Genomic DNA, 20,549 nt, shown 5'->3' with positions numbered 1-20,549 from the left:
AGCTGCAAAGACATCACAAAAAAAAACCCCAAAAGTATACACAATTGCATAATATAAGAATATCAACTAGATATCAGACCTACCTGGTGTAAGTAAGAGAGATGTAGACGTTATAGCTTCTCGCAGAAAATTGTCAAAAGCAAATACCCAGTGAGGCTGTATTTTGTGACATTTTAGTCTTGTGGTAACCTGCAATGAAAGAAAGCACTTAATGTCATGAAAACCATCATCCATCATCAATAGCAACAATTAAAAAAAGGAATATTATTAAGATATTCTAGCCACAATAACAAACTTTATATACTACAAGCCAAAGCAAGTGCTTCCATGTAGCCGCTTGATTTGCTAAAAGTAGGAACCAAAAATCCTTCAAATCATACATCCTATTGTCTCTAAAAGGGATTTTAAATAATAAAGCTTTACATACTATACCTATAAAAAGAAGTCAGAAATGCATATACTCATAAGTTTACAAGTTAAAGGAGAAGCAGGTTACAGGTTAAAGGAGAAGCAGGTTACAGGTTAAAGGAGAAGCAGGTTACAGGTTAAAGGAGAAGCAATTTTATATACTATAACAAACATTGTTTTAGTTTTGTGAAAATAGCAAAAAAAAAATAATAATAACAGACTAAGGAGAGACAGAGAATAGGAGAGCCAGCACTCATAACCTGTGCAGATCAGCAAAACCTACCTTACACTGAGTGCCAATAGTAGAGATGGGTGGAAGATGCTTATAAATCTCCTCTTTGGCATTGTGTTCATGCCATGAGATATTTTCAGTCTTCATGAGAAGAATGCTCCCTTCATATGTCCTTGTGTGAGAGTGTGTGTGTTTATATCATAGTTATTATCATTTAACATCCACTTTTCTGTGCTTATAATGGATCATATAGAATTTGTTGAGGCAGGTTTTCTATAGCTGGACATTATTCCTGCAGTCAACCCTTACCTGTTTCCAACCAAAGTAATAATTCCCCATGACCAGACAAGGTTCTCATAGAGACCGGAAAAAACAACATTACCATATGAGGGAAAAGAACACCATATACTCATTTACAATCATCACTTCATATCAAAACAAGAGTAGGCATGGCATGGCATGGTTTCCCAACCATGTGGTTTCAGGTTTAACCCCACTTCATGGAATTTCAAGCAAGTATATTCTACTACGGCCCCAGATTGACCAATGCTTTGTGAAAGGGTTCAGTAGACAGAAACTAAAAAAAACTGTTGTAAATATATATATATATATATATATATATATATATATATATATATATATATATATATATATATATATATAATATATTTGAAGAAAAGAAAGGTAAAGACACCACCTGCTAAAAATCAAATCGAAAGCTTAAAAAACCCACCAATTCTAGGATAAATACACACACGAGCAATGTAATGAATATTTTTAAAATAGGCCTACCTCCAGGATGGAATATATATATATGAGAGGGGCTTCCCCCTCAATCTACTAATTTTATTTCCGACATACATATATGCATTTTCATTGGTAATGCTTTTCTATGTATATATATATCTATACTATATATAAAATAGAGATGTGTGTGTAATCGCTTATCACGTGAAATTAACTTCACCAAATGCTTCCATACTTGTCATGCATGAATAATTTGACCTCGGATAAATGTTAGGCTCTTCATTTGATTTTTTTAATTAAAAATAAATAATATTGCTATAATATTGCTTTATATTTAAGATTCACTTCTTTAAAAAGGTTCCTCAATGTCAACTTCCGGTATTGACGTAACAACTCACTCTCTCTCTTTCTCACAACACACACACGCATACACACGTGTGTCTTTGTAAATATGTTTGTATACATTTATGTATGTGTGTTTGTAAGAGACAGAGTGTGAGTGAGTCAAGGGGTGTGTTGTCATATTTATGCATGTACGTATACATGACAACAAACCTCTCTCTCTCATTCACACTCTGTCTCTTACAAACACACACATACATAAATGTATACAAACATATTTACAAAGACACACGTGTGTATGCGTGCGCGCGTGCGTGCGTGGGAGGTTCCACAATCGCCATTTATTTCAATTACTCTTGTGAGGATATTCATGCAAATCATTTTTTTCATTTAATCCCTATTTTAATTTTTGTAAAAGTTTCCAAGTACCAATGAGGCTTTTTGGCACATCTTCAATTTTCCCATTCATGAGAGGCGCCCAGGCATCATTCATCTGAGAGTCCATCTACAGAATGTCCTCAAATTTCTATACAGCATATTTTGCCTTTTTTTCTTCAAGTATATAAGCAACAATTTCATTCCCGAGCAACGCCGGGTGCCTCTGCTAGTATATATATATTTACATGTAAATGTTTTCCCAAATAAACTGCACTTCATGTTTGAAGCTCTACAGAAGTTATAGGGTGATACTCAAGCACTTAACTGAAAGCATTGCTGTAATATATATATGTATTTTTTGTTTCAGCCATTTGACTGTGGCCATGCTGGAGCACTGCCTTAAAGGGTTATTAGTTGAAGGAATCAACCTCAGGACTTATTCTTTGTAAGCCTAGTACTTATTCTATCAGTCACTTTTGCCAAACTGCTAAGTTCCAGGGACATAAACACACCAACACCAGTTGTCAAGTGATGATGCAGAGACAAACACAAACACAAAGACATTTTTATATATATATATATATATATATATATATATATATATATATATATATATATATATATATATATATAAGTAGTTGTATGCTGTCAACTTAATGTGACAGTCTCATGAAGGGAATAATACTACTGCTATTTAGCCCTAGGAGGCAGCACTGCTTCCTGTCAGCCTTGACACATTTCCTGTGTCCTTATGTTTACAAGGGGGAGAAAAGCACCTCCACTTAGCTAAGCCTGCATCCAGAGACATGAAGAACAGACACCAAAAAAACAACAATGTGAGCACATGGTACATGTAAAGTATTAGCAGACACTCAGGGAAGGAAAGAAAGGTGGTTTTATGTTTTGAGCAAAGCTCCTTTTTAGAAACAGGAGTCAGAGGAAAGTCCAATAGAAAAGGAAGATGGAGGGGCAAAAAACCGCCAACAATTCACATGTGTATATATGTATATGTATGTATGTATGTATATATATATATATATATATATATAGGTAAATGATAGGATTGCTTCAATTTTTCAGGGGTAGTCTGAAGTATCCAAGCAACCAGGGGATGTTTAAATCCAGAAGCACTCCTGGGAATTACTTGTGTGGGTACCGTCTTCGTTAGAGGGTATCCAGAGGCAGGTAATTTATTGTTTAAACCGCAGTCTATAATTATAGTTATGTGGATAGTGGAGAAACAAACACACGAAGAAGCAATTCGGTTGGGCTAGTTAGCCATTGTTTTAATTATGTGGAGATTGTATAATGAGTCATTTACACACGTTTCAATTTGCCAAATGGTTTGGCAGATCTCTTCAGAATGTTGAGGAGTATATTAAGAGCTCATAGTGTGAGAGATGTAGGAGGAACAGTTAGTGGATATATTAATGCATATGGTGGTATAATAATAGCGCTAGATAAAGAAAGCGTTACGTTTTAGTTGAAGTTGTGTTGGCCTTCCCTCCTCAACATTCTGAAGAGATCTGTCAAACCATTTGGCAAATTGAAACATGTGTAAATGACTCATTATATAATCTCCACATAATTAAAACAATGGCTAACTAGCCCAACCGAATTGCTTCTTCTTGTGTTTGTTTCTCCATTCTCCACACATATATATATATATATATATATATATATATATATATATATATATATTTATATATATATATATTTATATATATATATATACGTATATATATATGTATATATATGCGTATATATATATATATATATATATGCGCATATATGTGTATATATGCATATATATATATATATATATATATATATCCATGCGTATATATGTGTATATATATATATATATATATATATATACACATATATATATATACTCTTTTGCTTGTTTCAGTCATTTGACTGTGGCCATACTGGAGCACTGCCTTTAGTCAAGAAAATCGACCCCAGGACTTACTTTTTGTAAGCCTAGTACTTATTCTATCGGCCTTTTTTGACGAACTGCTAAGTTACGGGGACGTAAACACACCAACATCGATTGTCAAGCGATGTTGGGGAGACAAACAGACACACACACATATATATATATATTCATATACATACATGTACATATATACAACGAGCTTCATTTAGTTTCCGTCTACCAAATCCACTCACAAGGCTTTGGCCGGTCCGAGGCTATAGTAGAAGACACTTGCCTAATGTGCCACACACTGGGACTGAACCCGGAACCATGTGGTTCGTAAGCAAGCTACTTACCACACACCCACTCCTACGCCACTCCTATATATATATATATATATATATATATATATATATATATATATATATATATACAATTTAAAATTTAGGGGTTCAGCAAGTATTGCTTCACCACACACCGAAAATTAGAAATAGCTGCCAAAAACTACTATTTCTCTACTAAAATACAACTCCCAATTTTTACCCTATATCTGTATGAGTTTAGATATATATATATATATATATATATATATATATATATATATATATATATATATATATACTAGCAGAAATACCCGGCGTTGCCCGGGTTAAAGAGAATAATGAAATCTAAAAACGCCGTCTAGACTACGCAACCCTCAACTGTTAGTAGCTACGATACCATATTTCTACATTAATAACTCTCCAATCCATGCCAGCATGGAACATAGATATTAAGTGGAATGCTAGAAGAAAGTTTTCAACTCATATGTATATAAAGTAAATACACGTAATTCAGAAACACGTTTTGTGTATTTTATTTCATAACCAAACAAACAGGTACAGATTATAAATAATGAAAGGCCAATTTTGGTGATTCATTTGACAGAGGTAGTAGAGAGACAATGCGATGATAAATCTGAGGTTGGATCTTGAAAGTTTGGATGAATGCTGCCTCAGTTAAATCTCTTGTGGTTCCAAATGATGTCATCTGTAGTACAGCGTCGTATTGTCTAATTTTGTTTTGCAAATGTTAGGAATCTTGGTCAGTTGATGATAACAGTTTCTTCAATAGCTCTGGAGGTTGGGGATTGTGGAATTGTTGGGAATGTTTTTAACTTTGGTGTTATATGTATTGGTTGAATTTCTTTGACATATGAAATATATGTATTTTCACTGGGTTTGTAAAAGAGAGTTGTGTAGTTCTCGAGTTTTAGGGATTCACACAGACACACAGACAGACAGACACACAGAGAGACAGACACACATTCTCATCTTTATATATAGAGATATATATATACACACACACGCGCACCCAAACACACGTATATATATGTATATCAATATAAATATATGAAAGTCAATGAAGTTTCGTAAAAGAAGGTGATCATGTACATACTTTGTTGCTGTTGTGATTATAACACCTCGTTGTAAACAATGTTCCTTGTTTTCCCTTGTGGAGCATATGCAAATAGGTTTTTTTTTGCTGCCCACTCTTGAGCAGCCAACATACAGTCGTCCATGTGAGAAGCGGGGCTCTTCCATGTTATGTTCGGGTTAAAATTTCATCAACATCAAAAATATATGAATTTTCATGGGAGTTATGGCCGTTATGCATAGAATATAATTTCCAAATTGCAGACAAAATTTACAATCGATAAATGTCTTAGAACAACCAGTCTCTCATCTGGGAAGGCCTTGAAATCAATGTTACCAACTGGGGACTATGTGTGTCACAGTGATAATAAAAAGACTCAAAGAGGTCTGCAACGAAATAATTTTACTCAACACTTTGCAAGTGAATCAGTGGAGGCAAAGATGCGTCTCATTTACTTGACAATTTATGCACCACATTGCAGAAATCACAATGTAAGTATATCTGAAAGGGTAGTCTTACACTGTTGTACCGTTGAATTACAAATAATGCTCATCTGTTATGTTCGGGTTAAAATTTCATCAACATCAAAAATATATGAATTTTCATGGGAGTTATGGCCGTTATGCATAGAATGTAATTTCCAAATTTCATAAAGATCCATTCAGTACTTTTGACGTAGTTTTGGATAAGAAAACAAATGACTAATGTGTGTGTTTTTGTCCATGTGTATGTGTGTGATGGGTGTATATATGTATAGATATCTGTATGCATGTATATATATATATATATATATATATATATATATATGTATACATATTACATGTACATCTCTATATATATATATACATCTACACATATGTATACATATACATGTATGCATATAGATCTATATCTATATATATATATATATATATATATATATATACATATACGTGTACATATACATCTATATATATACATATACATCTCTCTCTTTCTCTCTCTCTCTGAAAGTATCTGTCATTACAGTATCGAAATGTGATTGTTTCAGTTAGAGGAATAACGTGTACATATACATCTCTCTCTCTCTCTTTCTCTTTCTCTCTCTCTTTCTCTCTTTCTCTTTCTCTCTCTCTCTGAAAGTATCTGTCATTACAGTATCGAAATGTGATTGTTTCAGTTAGTGGAATAGTTTCATTTTTAAAGTGAAAGTATTTGGCATGAGTGTTTTTGTTTCACTTTTGACACGTAATATTTAAATAGTGGAGGAGATATTATGTTGCCGTGGGCTCGAACTCTGCAAGAAGTTAAAAAAATTTTTTTTACTAAAACACAACTGGAACCCTAAGTAAGGCATGTGTAAAATTTGAATGAAATTGGTTGCGTAGTCCTCGAGTTTTAGGGATTCACACAGACAGACAGACAGACAGACACACATTCTCATTTTTATATATATAGATATATATATAAAACCGGTTATGTGACTAATCGTTATATTTTGTATCTTTTCATTTGTCTTGCTCGCTTACGTTCTGGCGTTTGCTGAATTTTCTTGAGAACAATCTTTTCTTAGCTGTGAGACCAATATGGGGTCTACATCTAGCATAATGGATGTCCACTTAGTGGTCATCCCTTTTATATGTGTATATATATATATATATATATATATATATATATATATATATGTGTATGTATGTATGTATATATATGTATACATGCATATATATGTATGTGTGTGTCTATATATATATGTATATATGTATATATATATATATATATATATATATATATATATATACATGTATGTATATATGCATATATGTGTGTGTATATATACATACATATATATATATATATATATATATATATATATATATATATATATATACATATATATATGTACTAGCAGAGCAACCCGGCGTTGCCCGGGAATGAAATTGTTGCTTATATACTGGAAGGAAAAAAGCAAAATATGCTGTATAGAAATCTGAGGACATTCTGTAGATGGACTCTTAGATGAATGATGACTGGGCACCTCTCATGAATTGGAAAATTGAAGATGTGCCAAAAAGCCTCATTGGTACTTGGAAACTTTTACAAAAATTAAAATGGGGATTAAATGAAAAGAATGATTTACGTAAATATCCTCACAAAAGTAATTGAAATAAATTGCGATTGTGGAATCCCTCACGCACGCACGGAAGCGCACGCGCACGCACACACATCAGATGAAATGGACGTGTGTGTGTGTGTGTGTGAGAGAGAGAGAGAGGTTTGTTGTCATGTATACGGTCATGCATAAATATGCATACATCTTTGTGTGTGTGTGTGTGTGTGCGTGTGTATGAGAGAGAGAGTAAATACTACATACACACCGCTCTCTCACTCTGTCTCACACACATACACACACACACATACATCCAAAAATGATGGATGCATATGACAACACACCCCTTGACTCACTCACACTCTGTCTCTTACAAACACACACATACATAAATGTATACAAACATATTTACAAAGACACACGTGTGTATGCGTGCGTGCGCGTGTGCTGTGTGTGTGTGTGAGAGAGAGAGAGACAGACAGACAGAGAGAGAGACAGAGCCAGTGAAGGGGTGTGTCGACAATTATACGTACATACATAAATAGTCATATATTTCTTGTACGTATGTGTGAGTGTGTGTGTGAGAGAGAGAGAGACAGTCACTGAAACATCTCTCTGTCTGTCTGTCTGTCTGTCTCTCTCATACACACACGTGCAGATATACACACAGAAAAAATGTATGCATATGTATTTATGTATGTACGTAGACATCACAACACACTCCTTCACTCACAGACATGTGCGTGTGCGACTCACTACGAATACATAGAGCTGAACATGGCGTGCCAAAAAAAAAATGATAAAAAATTTATTTACAGAAATAAACGAAGTGTGCGAGTTTGGAACAAAATCAAACCTGGAGTGTGTGAATATATGAGAGAGAGAGAGAGAGAGAGAGAACATTGCGAAGAATGAATGAGATGAACATGGAATGTCCAAAAATCGTATAATTAAAAGCACGTTAAAAACTATCTTGTACGGAATATTTAAATTTATGAACTTCGTAAATATGTGTTTCAGTAATTGATCGTAGTTGTTTACAGAAAGTGAACATTAAAAGTAGAGAGACGTCGCCGTTTTTGTCATGTCAGTACCGGAAGTTGACATTGAGAAACCTTTTTAAAGAAGTGAAACTTAAATATAAAGCAATATTATTTATTTTTAATTTAAAAAATCAAATGAAGAGCCTAACATTTATCCAAGGTCAAATTATTCATGCATCACAAGTATGGAAGTAAATGGTGAAGCCGTTTTCATGTGATAAGCGATTACACACACATCTTTATTTTATATATAGTATAGTATAGATATATATATATATCATCATCATCATCGTTTAACGTCTGCTTTCCATGCTAGCATGGGTTGGACGATTTGACTGAGGACTGGTGAATCAGATGGCTGCACCAGGCTCCAATCTGATTTGGCAGAGTTTCTACAGTTGGATGCCCTTCCTAACGCCAACCACTCCGAGAGTGTAGTGGGTGCTACACTGACAAAGGCCAGTTAGGCGGTACTGGCAACAGCCACGCTCAAAATGGTGTATTTTACGTGCCACCTGCACAGGAGCCAGTCCAGCGGCACTGGCAATGATCTTGCTCGAATGTCTTTACATGTGCCAGGAAGGCGACGCTGGGCACAGGTGCCATCACGATTTTGCTTTCGCTTGCCCCAACAGGTCTTCACAACCAAGTTTACTGTCCAATGAAGGAGACGATGTTGGCATGGGTGCCAGTCGTCGAATTTAACTCGATTTCGATTTCACTTGCTCAACAGGTCTTTGGAAGCGGAGTTTAGTGTCCAATGAAAGAAGGTACGCATAAGTGGGCTGGTTACACCCCTAGCAGAGACCTTGGATTTAGGTCTCACTTGGCTTGCCGGGTCTTCTCACGCAAAGCATATTTCCAAAGGTCTCGGTCAGAAGTCATCGCCTCCGTGAGGCCCAATGTTCAAAGGTTGTGCCTCACCACCTCATCCCAAGTCTTCCTGGGCCTACCTCTTCCACAGGTTCCCTCAACTGCTAGGGTGTGGCAGTCTTTCACACAGCTATCCCTATCCATTCTCGCTACATGACCATACCAGCACAATCGTCTCTCTTGCACACCACAACTGATGCTTCTTAAGTTCAACTTTTCTCTCAAGGTACTTACACTCTGTCGAGTATGCACACTGACATTACATATCCATCAGAGCATACTGGCTTCATTCCTTGCGAGCCTACACATGTACTCAGCAGTTACGGCCCATGTTTCACTGCCATGAAGCATGGCTGTTCGTACACATGCGTCATACAGTCTGTCTTTTACTCTGAGTGAGAGGTCCCTTGTCAAAGCTCTGTGTGTGGATTTTGTACGCAGAAACTGAAAGAAGACTGTCGTATATATATGTGTATATTTGTGTGTGTGTGTGTGTGTGTGTGCGTTGGTATGCCTACCATTGTTTTGAAAACCGATGTTGCTTTGTTTACATCCCTGTATCTTAGCCGTTTGGCAAAACACATTGATAAAACAAGTACTAGGCTTACAAAGAATAAATCCTGGGGTTGAATTCTTTGACTTAAAGCAGTGCTCCAGCATGACTGTTGTTACATGATTGAAACAAGTAAAACAATGAAATGCTATGCCATTTTAATCCTGAGCAACGCTGGGTATCTCTGCTGGTATTATGATATCTCAAATACATTATAATATAGGTGGCTATAGCAATTAAAAACCAAAAAGGCAAAATACATAAATAAGGGTGCAAAACAGCACCTGCAATTGCTAGAAATAGGAGCTAAAAATTGTAACTTGAATGCCACACAAAATCACCAACTTCATGACATGTTCAGGGACTGTGAGCAGCAAGCCACAGCATCTTTTTCTAGCGAGATAAAACTCACAATATGAAGTAGTTTGATAAAACCCTATCACATGATTTCGAAATCTCATGAGGTTGGTGATTTTGTTTGACTATTTGAGTTATATTTATTAGCTCCTATTTCTAGCAATTGCAGGTGCTATTTTGCACCCTTGTCTACGTATTTTGCAGTTTTGACTTTTAATTGCTATAGCCATCAATATTATAGTGTATTTGATATATCATGATATATTAATTTACTGTTATAATATCTAATTGTATTTTTATATACATTTTAACCATTTCAAATTTTAGTGCTTGCTGTTCAACTTATCTTTTTTTTCTCTCATGAGCAAATGGGAAGTAAGTTAGCTCTTCAATCTGGAGTAAATTGTGGAAAACCCCTGATGAGAAACAAAAACATGTTGGTTAAATTTCGAAATCACACGATAGGGTTTTATCAAACTACTTCATTCTGTGAATTTTATTTTGCTGGAGCAAGATGTGGCTTGCTGCTCACAGTCCCTGAACATCTCATGATGTTGGTGATTTTGTGTGGTTATTTGAGTTCTATTTTTAGCCCCTATTTCTAGCAATTGCAGGTGCTATTTTGCACCCTCATTCATTTAAATGTATATATATATCATCATCATCATTTAACGTCTGTTGTCCATGCTGGCATGAGTTGGATGGTTTGACTGGACTGGTATGACTTGGCATGGTTTTCTACAGCTGGATGCCCTTCCTAATACCACCTATACATCTTCCACACCCCAAAGTGATTTTATCGGTTAACCTTCTTCGGACATTCTTGCACCTTTTATGTGGGCAAAGCTTACACTGGGTGTATCTTGTGGAGTTTTTACCTACACCTTTTCTACAGATCAAGCAGGGCCATCTACCTGAAAGGATTTGTGATTTGTCTGCCTTCTTACTTACTAAGACTTTGGTTTTTGCTTGGTTAACTTTAAGGCACTTCAATTCTAGACCTTGCTTCCGTGCCTGAAACTTCTCTAGTTCTGGTAGTAATTCAGTTACAAGAACAAGGTCATAAGCATAGAGGAGCTCCCAGGAGCAGTCTGTCTTACATTCCTCTGTTATTGCCTGGAGGACTATGATGAACAAGAGGGTGCTGAAGATTGATCCCTCATGAACCCCTATTTATACCCTGAATTCTTTGCTGTACTCATTACCAACTCTCAGCTACCTAGTAGCATCCCTGCACGTAGCTTGTACAGCTCTCACAAACTACTCATCTATCCCTAGTTTCTGCATTGACCACCAGATAAGGGATCAAGGGACCCTGTCAAAGACATTTCTCCAAGTCAACAAAGGTCAAGTACAGAAGTTTATCTTTGGCTAAGTATTTCTCCTGCAGCTGCCTCACCAGAAATATAGCATCAGTAGTGCTTCTCTCTGGCACAAAACAAAATTGCATCACATCCAGAATAACTCTCTCCCTAATTAGTTGGGCTATGGTGCTCTCTATAACTTTCTTCGCCTGATCCAACAATTTGATACCTCTGTAATCATTTATATCTAAGGCATTATCTTTACCTTTGTAGCAGTTGACTATGGTGCTGCTACGTCTGTCATTGGGTATGACTCCTTCGTGAACCACCTGATTTACAATATAGGTTACTAGACCAAAACCCACACGGCCAGATATTTTAAGCATCTCAGCAGTGATTCCTGATGGGCTGGGGGCTTTCCTTTACTTGCTTTATCTACCAAGAACTGTTGATTCAGGAAGCTGGTCCCTCAACTAGGTCAACATTTGGCAGACTCTCCTGCTCCCATTCATTCTTCATATTCAGCAGTCTTTCATAATGGCATTTCCAAGCCTTTTTCTTTGCAGAATCATTAAATGCAAGTGTACCATTGTCCATGCAGACACATTTCTCTCCTATGATATCACAATTCTCTCTCACACACTGTCTTGCAATCTGAAAGACTTTAAGTCTTTCGTCCTTATGTCACTGAACATAAGCAAACTTCTTGTCTGCTTCTCCCTTGGCTAGATATGCATGTCTCCTAGCTTTCCTTCTGGTTATCTCATACAGTTCCCTGCTACCTCCACTCTTCCAGGCCTGTTTCTTTGCTCTAACGGCTGTGTCTACAGCGTTGTTCCACCACCACATTACTTGAGGTCTAGGTGGGACTTTGTACCAGCCATAGCTGCAGTCTCTGGCATTCTGTATGCCGTCCCGCAGGAATTCCCAGTTGCCCTCTATGTCACAAGTCTGTAGTTCCTTCTCCCTCTCATCAAATTTTGCAATTAGGATGTCCCTAAATCTCTAACCATATGAAAGGTCCTTAAGTTTCCAAATTCTTCTTTTCCAGATTGGTCTGCTTTTTGGCAACCTTCTGGCCTGGACTTTAAAGTCACTATTAACTAGTCTATGCCGGGGGGATACATTCTTCACTAGGGAGGGTCTTTGCAGTTAAGAGCAACCATGCATCCTGCTGTCTGGTGAGAATGTAATCGATCTGGCTAGCACATCCACCTGACTGGTAGGTTATTCAGCTGGCTTCCTGAAATTGGTGTTGCAGATCAATAGGTTATCTGCATCACAGAACTCCAGCAATCTTGTTCTCTCTTCATTTTAGAAATCAACTTCATGGCCCCCATGTACACCATGGAAGATACCAAGCTGCTGTCCGACATGCGCATTGAACTCTTCAGTCACTCATCTTTGAGATAGCCTGCAGAAGAAAATATCATAAAATATCATAAAAGTGGTCCTTCTGTTCATTTGGTAGGCCTGCTTGTGGGGCATAGGTAGAGACAATTGTTGCTATACTATTCTGCAAGACTAGCCTGAGTTTAAGTACTCTATCGCACACTCTGACTACCTCTATGACCTTATCCACCCATTTCTCTGCAAGAAGTATGCCGACACTACCTATCCCATTGCTGTTATCTTCCCAGAAGATTGTATACCTATATGTCTTGCCTGTGAGGAACCTGGCTGAAGCTCCTCTTCACCTTACCTCTTCGTTCAAGCATCTCAATAATCTCACTAGACCTACCTTTCAATGTACCTACACTGACAGTGCCAACTCTGAAAACTGGGAAAGGGACATGGAAGGGAACACAGAAGGAGAGATGGTATTCAGCACCTGGAAAGAAGGTTTCAAAGATCATTTGATAACAGATATGTCACATCAGTTGTTCTTTCAAACAAGTGTGAAGTTGATATAAGAAGGTTCATCTTGTGTGCTTTACTGTTGCAGTTGATCTTTTCTGTTTTCCTTTTACTCTTTTTTTCCTGAATGTGGCTGTGGTTGTGTTTGTGATTTTCATTTCAGTTGTTATTGAGTTTTTGGTGGTGCTATGAATGTGTTATGATCCTGGAGAACACCTACTATCCCTTTGATTAATCTTGCTTTTGTATTGGCCAGCTTGTTTCTTCCAGCTTTCTCTTCACTCTCTCTCTACTGACATATTTCCAGCCACAAAAATTGAATGTACACAAAATTTGATGAAAAAGGCCTGGTCCTGGAGAAACTAATCAAAATATCCTTACCCATGAACTCATGGAAAAAAAAAACAAGAACTGACAGAGTTGAAAGGAAATTGTCCATTGGTAAAAAACACAAGGGGGAAAAGTGGTTAAGAAGAGACAAGCTATACCATTTGATCAGACTTGATAAATCACAAGTCTTATTTTTGCAGATAATAGTAAAATTTATGTGGACACAATGGACAGAAGTAAGGAGTTCCTCTGAATTATCTAAAATATAGCATTTCAATTTTGCTTTATTATCAATGCTGATAAGAGAAAAGTACTAGTTGTTGTGTTGACGGTGAAAGAGATGTCATAGAAATTATGGAGACAAAATAGATGAAACAGTATTGTTGCATAAATCAAAATTATACAATCTTCTGAATCAAAGGGCTAAGAAAACCTCTATAAAGTTACTTAACTTGTTAGAAATAGTAGCAAAATTTCCTTTAAATGATATTGTTGAGTTAAAAGAGGAAGGCCACATGGACTTAAAAAGAAAGGCCAAAGATACAGTACACCAGATAAAAGACATCTTCGATCATTATTCTGCTCAAATGGGGTTGTATGTGGTATGCTCTACTATTGCCACTGCCACCACCATTTTCTAACTCTATAATATTTGTTGCTTCTAGATCTAAAACATTGTAAGAGGTTAACATGACATTGAAAAAAATAATCACAAAAGAAAATACCTGTAATTAAATTACTGGTTTCCAGATTTTTGGGGCATTGTCACAATTAAAGGTAGAAAATGGATCAACTAACAATATTTTTCATAAACATAAAGAAATCGACTTATTTAGAATGAAATACTCACAATTTCCTGCAGCAGACAAAAAGAACGCTGAATATCTATCAGTGTTGATGAATCAAGTTCTAACTCTTTTCTCAGCTCTGCTGAAGATAAAAGATAAAATGAAATATTTTATATATATATATATATATATATATATATATATATATATATATATATATAGAAGGTTTAGATTTAGATTCAAGATTGAATATGGTACTTATGTTTAGGCACCAGAATATAGTATGGTATGGTATTATACAAAAAACCATTCCAAAAAAAATAGGTGATCAAAAAATCAAAATAAGCAACACGGATTTCAAAGATGATTGCAGTACGCACGTTTCATGCTACTCCATTTATTTAAGTAATGCGAGCATTACATTAAATGCAATATGTAGAGCAATCTTCAGCTGCAGGAAGATGCAGAAAATTACAGTAGAATAGACATATTATAATTGTGGCAACATTTCAAATCCAAGTGGGAGGAAGAATACATAAAAATCCATCTTGACATAGCCAAGTCTATCAGGCTAGTAATTGGTTCTAGGCAAAAATTCTAAACTGTCTCTGATTTTATTGTCTCTTATCTAATAGTAATAGTATGACGACAATCACTTCTAAGGAAAGGGAAGGTGTAAGCATTATGCATGGACAAGGCTATAAAAGATATGGTTATAAAGGATTCTCTGGTCAGAGTGGCAACACTCTTATAGGTTGGGTTTTTTTTACTACTATCAAAATGTTGAGGAATTAAACCCTAGGTATATAGGTCAAACAGGGCTTTTTCTTTAGACTGAATAGAGTATCAGTATTGTTTTGCAGATATCAATATTAGTTTAACCAATATTTTAACAATAAGAGGTATGCTAATAAAAATAAAAAGCATGAAGTAAGAGGCTATAGATAAGGTGTAAAGTCTAAGGATATTAAGTATATTGGGTTCATGAAAATTATTTTGAATTATTTAAAAAAATTATTTAAAAATTTTAGCTGATATATATAATAATACTATTTAGAAGACACATAAAATTTAAGCTTTATTTTTATAATGTGAAGAAAAATTAGTATAGGATTTGTGGTGAGATGGAGGAAGAAGACAACAAGAAGCAAAAGGACAGAAGCGTTGGACCTTACCTTGCTGACCGCAGCGGGGTACATGATCGCTCCTAATCAGAACACGTCTTTCTCGTAACGTCGCTGTTTTCTCACTGGCCCCATGTGCTAGCCTTCGACCGCGTGTCGCCGACTTCCGATCTGACCCTTTCAGTCTGGCCCTTCCGGTCTGGCTTCACCTCTGTTTGCCTCACCCCTCTCCACCACAACACACAGCTCATCGCAGCCCATAACACCACACGCCCCTCTGATCTATAGATCATTCAACTGGGTCTCCCACTCACTCCTTGCTCCCGAACTACCTTAATTGGTTTCATAATCAGCCAACCAGGGAGGAGGGTACCGCTCCCTCTGTGGTCGCTGTGCGACCCCGGGACTGGCCTGAGTTCCTGGCACGCTGCCTTCATCATCTTGCCTACTGCTGCTGTCTTCATCATCCTGCCCACTGCAGCTGGTTCCATCCTCTGAAGCACTGACAATCTTCCGCACATCCAAAACATGGCGTGGCATACCATCGACTGAGACGTTGTTCTTTGAATTGATGGAGGTTATAGTTCCTTTCCCCCATTGTGATGTGCACTGTGCATTTGGGGGTTTTACCCAAACTTCTTCCCCGATCTGCACGAAGGTGTGCTCTTCTTCTCCCCGGAGTCCCATTGATGCAATACACGGGTGCCTCCACTCGTACCTGAACATTGCCCTGTGTGGCACCGACTCCTCAGACTGTCCTGACCTGGGCGACATATTGTACCAAAATACGGCCTCGATTGGCGAAATGTGGCCCCTCTCTGCCATGGTCTTGATGGTATGATGATGCCTTTCCACCACTCCATTTCCATTTGGCCGGTATGCCGCCCTGAAGAAGCGGCTGACCTGCCACCCATCAAGCATTTCTTTCAGCACCTCTGAGTGAAATGCAGTGCCATTATCCAGCAGCAGCTCATCCACGGGGCCTCGTTCCAGGAATATCCCATTTAACACTCCTGCGATTTCCTCTGCAGTCCCCGTCTTCATCTCCCTCCATATGGCCATCCGCTCCGGTCCGCAGTCAACCATTGAGAGGTACGTCCCCTGCCGGTAGTGTGTTACGTCCACTGCCAGTCGTTTCCAGTTGTGGGCCACTGGAATACTTCCCGCCTCATGTACGCCCGGAGCAGGGTCATTAGACTGGCACCTGTCACAGCTGCTAACCACTCTCTACACGCTCCGCCTCGTTACCTCAGAGTCAACTTTCCTGGCGAGGAACAACATCCTGTCCACTCCCATGTGATGCATGGTATGCAGTCTCGTCAACTCCGAGTCACCCAGACAGCATACTGCAGCCACAGCCTGCTCCGCATCCTCTGGCACCTGCAACCAAGCTCGCTTTACCCTGGTTAGGACGTCTGCCCTGTTCTTTTCGGAAGGCACAAAAATTACACTCAGCTCCAGATTGAACTCAGCGGTTAGCTCCCACAATATTCCCAATCGGCGCTTTACCAGCAGCTCCGCAGCCCCTTTGGTTCGCACCCTCCGCTCATTGGTGAGGACTGTCGTCACCCAACCAAGCACAGTGGCCGAATCGGTTCTAATCTCGATGGTGCACAGCCCCCACTTCAAGGCCAGGTGCACAGCCCCCACTTCAAGGCCAGGTTCACCCCCTTCAGCACGGCATCCAACTCCGCCACGTTGATATGGTTGCAGTCATCCATCTTCCTGAGCCAGGCTGCATCTTCCACCACGGTGCCTCCCATTTCCAAGACAACCCCTATTGCGATGCTACTGGCATCACACCAAACGATCCCACTCTTTGATTTGGGAACATACCAACTGCCCCTCACTGGATCCTCTGCTCTCACTCTGACCAAGACTTCCTGCATCATGTCGGTCGTTTTCTCCCCAACTCTGTCATTCCACTTTGCTCCTTCGGCTCGTCTCTTGATGAAGCTACATGCTGTCCGAAGCCATCCTGTAACCGGGTAAGGTCCCACCAGCTTCCCGCACACCGAGAACAATTCCTGCCTACTCACGCTGATGCCCAGTTCAGGGATCTCCTTTCCTTTCCGGAACACCAGCTCGCCCGATCTGTCTTTTTGTAGCTTCTGCCCCAGCGCAGTTCCCTCCACCATCGACTCAGGCGGCTTCGCAATCAGCCCGAACCTCTCCAGGTGTCTCACTACCTCGGTGGCTGGCACTACAGTCTCGTCAACCAAAATGTCATCGATGTAGGAACTGGTGGCCTTCCTTATCCTCTCCTCTTTCCCTAGGACGGACTTGAGCACCATTGCCATAATTTTCGGAGCGGAATTCAGCCCGAAACCCAGCCTGGTTAAACAGTACGTCCGGCCCTTGTACCGCACCAGCTGGTATCGCCACAGCTTGTCACTCACACGGAGCTGCAAATATGCCGACTTCAAATCGACGATCGTCACTGCCCCGGTCGACTGTCTCCACACACGTAACGTCTCACCGCAAATGTCCGTTGCCTTGCCTCCCATGTGGCACGATATATGGTCGTTCAGCTCCCTAAAGTCCAGCACCGGTCTGACTTTTCCTTTCGTCGGCTGCACCACCGCCATCAGAGGCAGCACTCCACTCACCACCTCCTCTTTCCGCGGGACAAGGACTCCCTCCTTGATCCATCTCTCTACCTCCTCATCGAACTCGACGTCGGCGTGACCTTTCAATGTATGCTGGTAGCAGCTCACCCTGTTCTTTAGTAGTGGGGGCTCGTCCTTCCATCGCCACTCTATCGTCCACCTCCGACCATCAAACGCCGCCTGAAAATCTTTGTCTTCGATGGTGTAAGCGGCGCTGTCCTCGACGGGGCTCTGCTCTCCCTGGCGGTCCCAACTCACGATGCCCCCATGCTTCCGAACGTGACCTCATCTCCTGCAATCCTAACGCCGCCAAGACGGTTGATGGCGTCCATCCCCAACACCACGTCAATCTCATCCACCATGTGGCCAACTACAATTGCTTGTAGCGTTAGCTTTGGTCCCTGCACCTCAATCTGCACGTCAGTAATGCCTTCACAGCGTACCTCTCTTCCGTCGACTTCCCTCACACTGCTTTCTCCACTCCACGTCTCTACCACTCCCGGAGTCATCAGGGTCGTTGTACAGCCCGTGTCCACAAGGGCACGCGACATCTTCCCATCCACTAGCACATCAACAACGGGTAGAAAAAATCGCGCCTTTATTGATCTGAAAGGGAGACCGCTGGCGCAGTAGTCTCCCTTTGACCGTTTCCCTGCAGACATTCGCTGGCTATGTGTCCCGTTTCACGACAACGGTAGCAGATGACCTCAGGCTTAGGTAACTTACAGTCTCGCACCATGTGCGGGCCCTGACACCGGAAACACTGTCCTTTGAACGGTCGCACACGTTCCTTGTTCGACCCCTCTCCGCCACTCCTTGGCCGGCCACCTTTTGCTGTCGCCGCTGCTGCCATCGGCGACGACCTACGACAGGAAACTAACATACGAGCTCTCGATATTATATCCACCATGGGCATGGTGCTCACGTCCGGCAGTTTCTGCAATTCGACCGACAGGTGGTCAGGAAACCCAGTCACAAACGCCAACTTTACTGTTTGATCCAGCGATTCTCCCTCGTACCCCGCCAGTCTAGCCAACCTCCTAAGTTTGTTGGCAAACACGTCAACCTGTTCGCCGGTCCACTTCGCTCTCCCCAGGCGAGCGTACGCCTCAAACATTCCTTCTGCGAAGGCCTCCATCAAGCGGATTTCTATTTTCTCCACGCTAACTTGGTCCCTCTCTTCCATCTCTAAAAATAGCGCCAACGCCGGACCATCCAAGTAGAGCGGTAGAAAACTTGCCAAGTCGCATATCCCTTGGAGCTTCACGACCAGCTTCATCTTCTTTAGCCATGCGACCACGTCCGTGTCGCCACAAAACGGCTTAATTATATCACTAGCAATCTGGACTACACTCATAATTTTTTTTTTTTTAAATTTTTATGGGCCGAAATAGCTTGTGGTGAGATAGAGGAAGAAGACAACAAGAAGCAAAAGGACAGAATGAAGCGTTGGACCTTACCTTGCCGACTGCAGCGGGGTACACGATCGCTCCTAATCAGAACACGTCTTTCTCGTAACGTCGCTGTTTTCTCACTGGCCCCACGTGCTAGCCTTCGACCACGTGTCGCCGACTTCCGATCTGATCCTTCCGGTCTGGCCCTTCCGGTCTGGCCCTTCCGGTCTGGCCCTTCCGGTCTGGCTTCACCTCTGTTTGCCTCACCCCTCTCCACCACAATACACAGCTCATCACAGCCCATAACACCACAGGATTTATATTAGTTTATGGGTTTACTAAGGTTTAAGGGACAGAAAAAGAAAAAGGATATTAGGAATTAACAAGGACATCCAATACAGGAACCTGATGATTGATTAAAAGTTTCATTAGTCATGGATTTGTTTCAAGATTAACGCAGGTTAATTAAAAAATATTAATTGAATAAGGATTAGATTAATTTTGGGCATAAGGATTAGATTTATTTAAGTAAAAAATACAAAATAAACAAGACACTATTGCTGTAAGCCCTGGAATAATGTAATAACAATAATAATCATTCTTTTAAAGTCAAGCATTAAATAACGTAAAATCTTATGAAAATTTTCTATTCTTATAAGCTATATAGGGTTAAGATACATATTGAGAAACTAACAGCAATAGCAGAAGTGGTGTGAAAGAATATCTTCTATGGAGTAGATTTTAAATCTTATTTATCACAAGTAGATTAAATGTAAAGGTGAGAGAT

General features: G+C 39.5%; 1 protein-coding gene across 9 annotated transcripts in view; it reads right to left on the bottom strand.

Annotated features, from left to right (window-relative positions):
* LOC106882224 (mitogen-activated protein kinase kinase kinase 5) overlaps positions 1-20,549 on the bottom strand; it is a 294,987-nt gene that overhangs the window by 20,191 nt on the left and 254,247 nt on the right. For 5 of the 9 annotated variants that reach the window (XM_089347114.1, XM_052978403.2, XM_089347116.1 and 2 more), the window contains 2 exons: positions 14,698-14,777; positions 84-189 (listed from right to left, as the gene is read on the bottom strand). In XM_089347114.1, coding sequence (XP_089203240.1) covers positions 84-189; positions 14,698-14,777 — 186 coding nt within the window. The remainder of the gene's footprint in view (positions 1-83; positions 190-14,697; positions 14,778-20,549) is intronic. The other 4 variants (XM_089347115.1, XM_089347117.1, XM_089347118.1 and 1 more) reach the window with 1 other exon arrangement.

Source organism: Octopus bimaculoides, chromosome 2, assembly GCF_046866305.1.
Source record: "Octopus bimaculoides isolate indiv1 chromosome 2, ASM4686630v1, whole genome shotgun sequence".
In the NCBI taxonomy this organism is placed as follows: Eukaryota; Metazoa; Mollusca; class Cephalopoda; order Octopoda; family Octopodidae; genus Octopus; species Octopus bimaculoides.
Note: the sequence above shows the minus strand (reverse complement) of the source record. Positions and strands in the feature narration are given on the sequence as shown.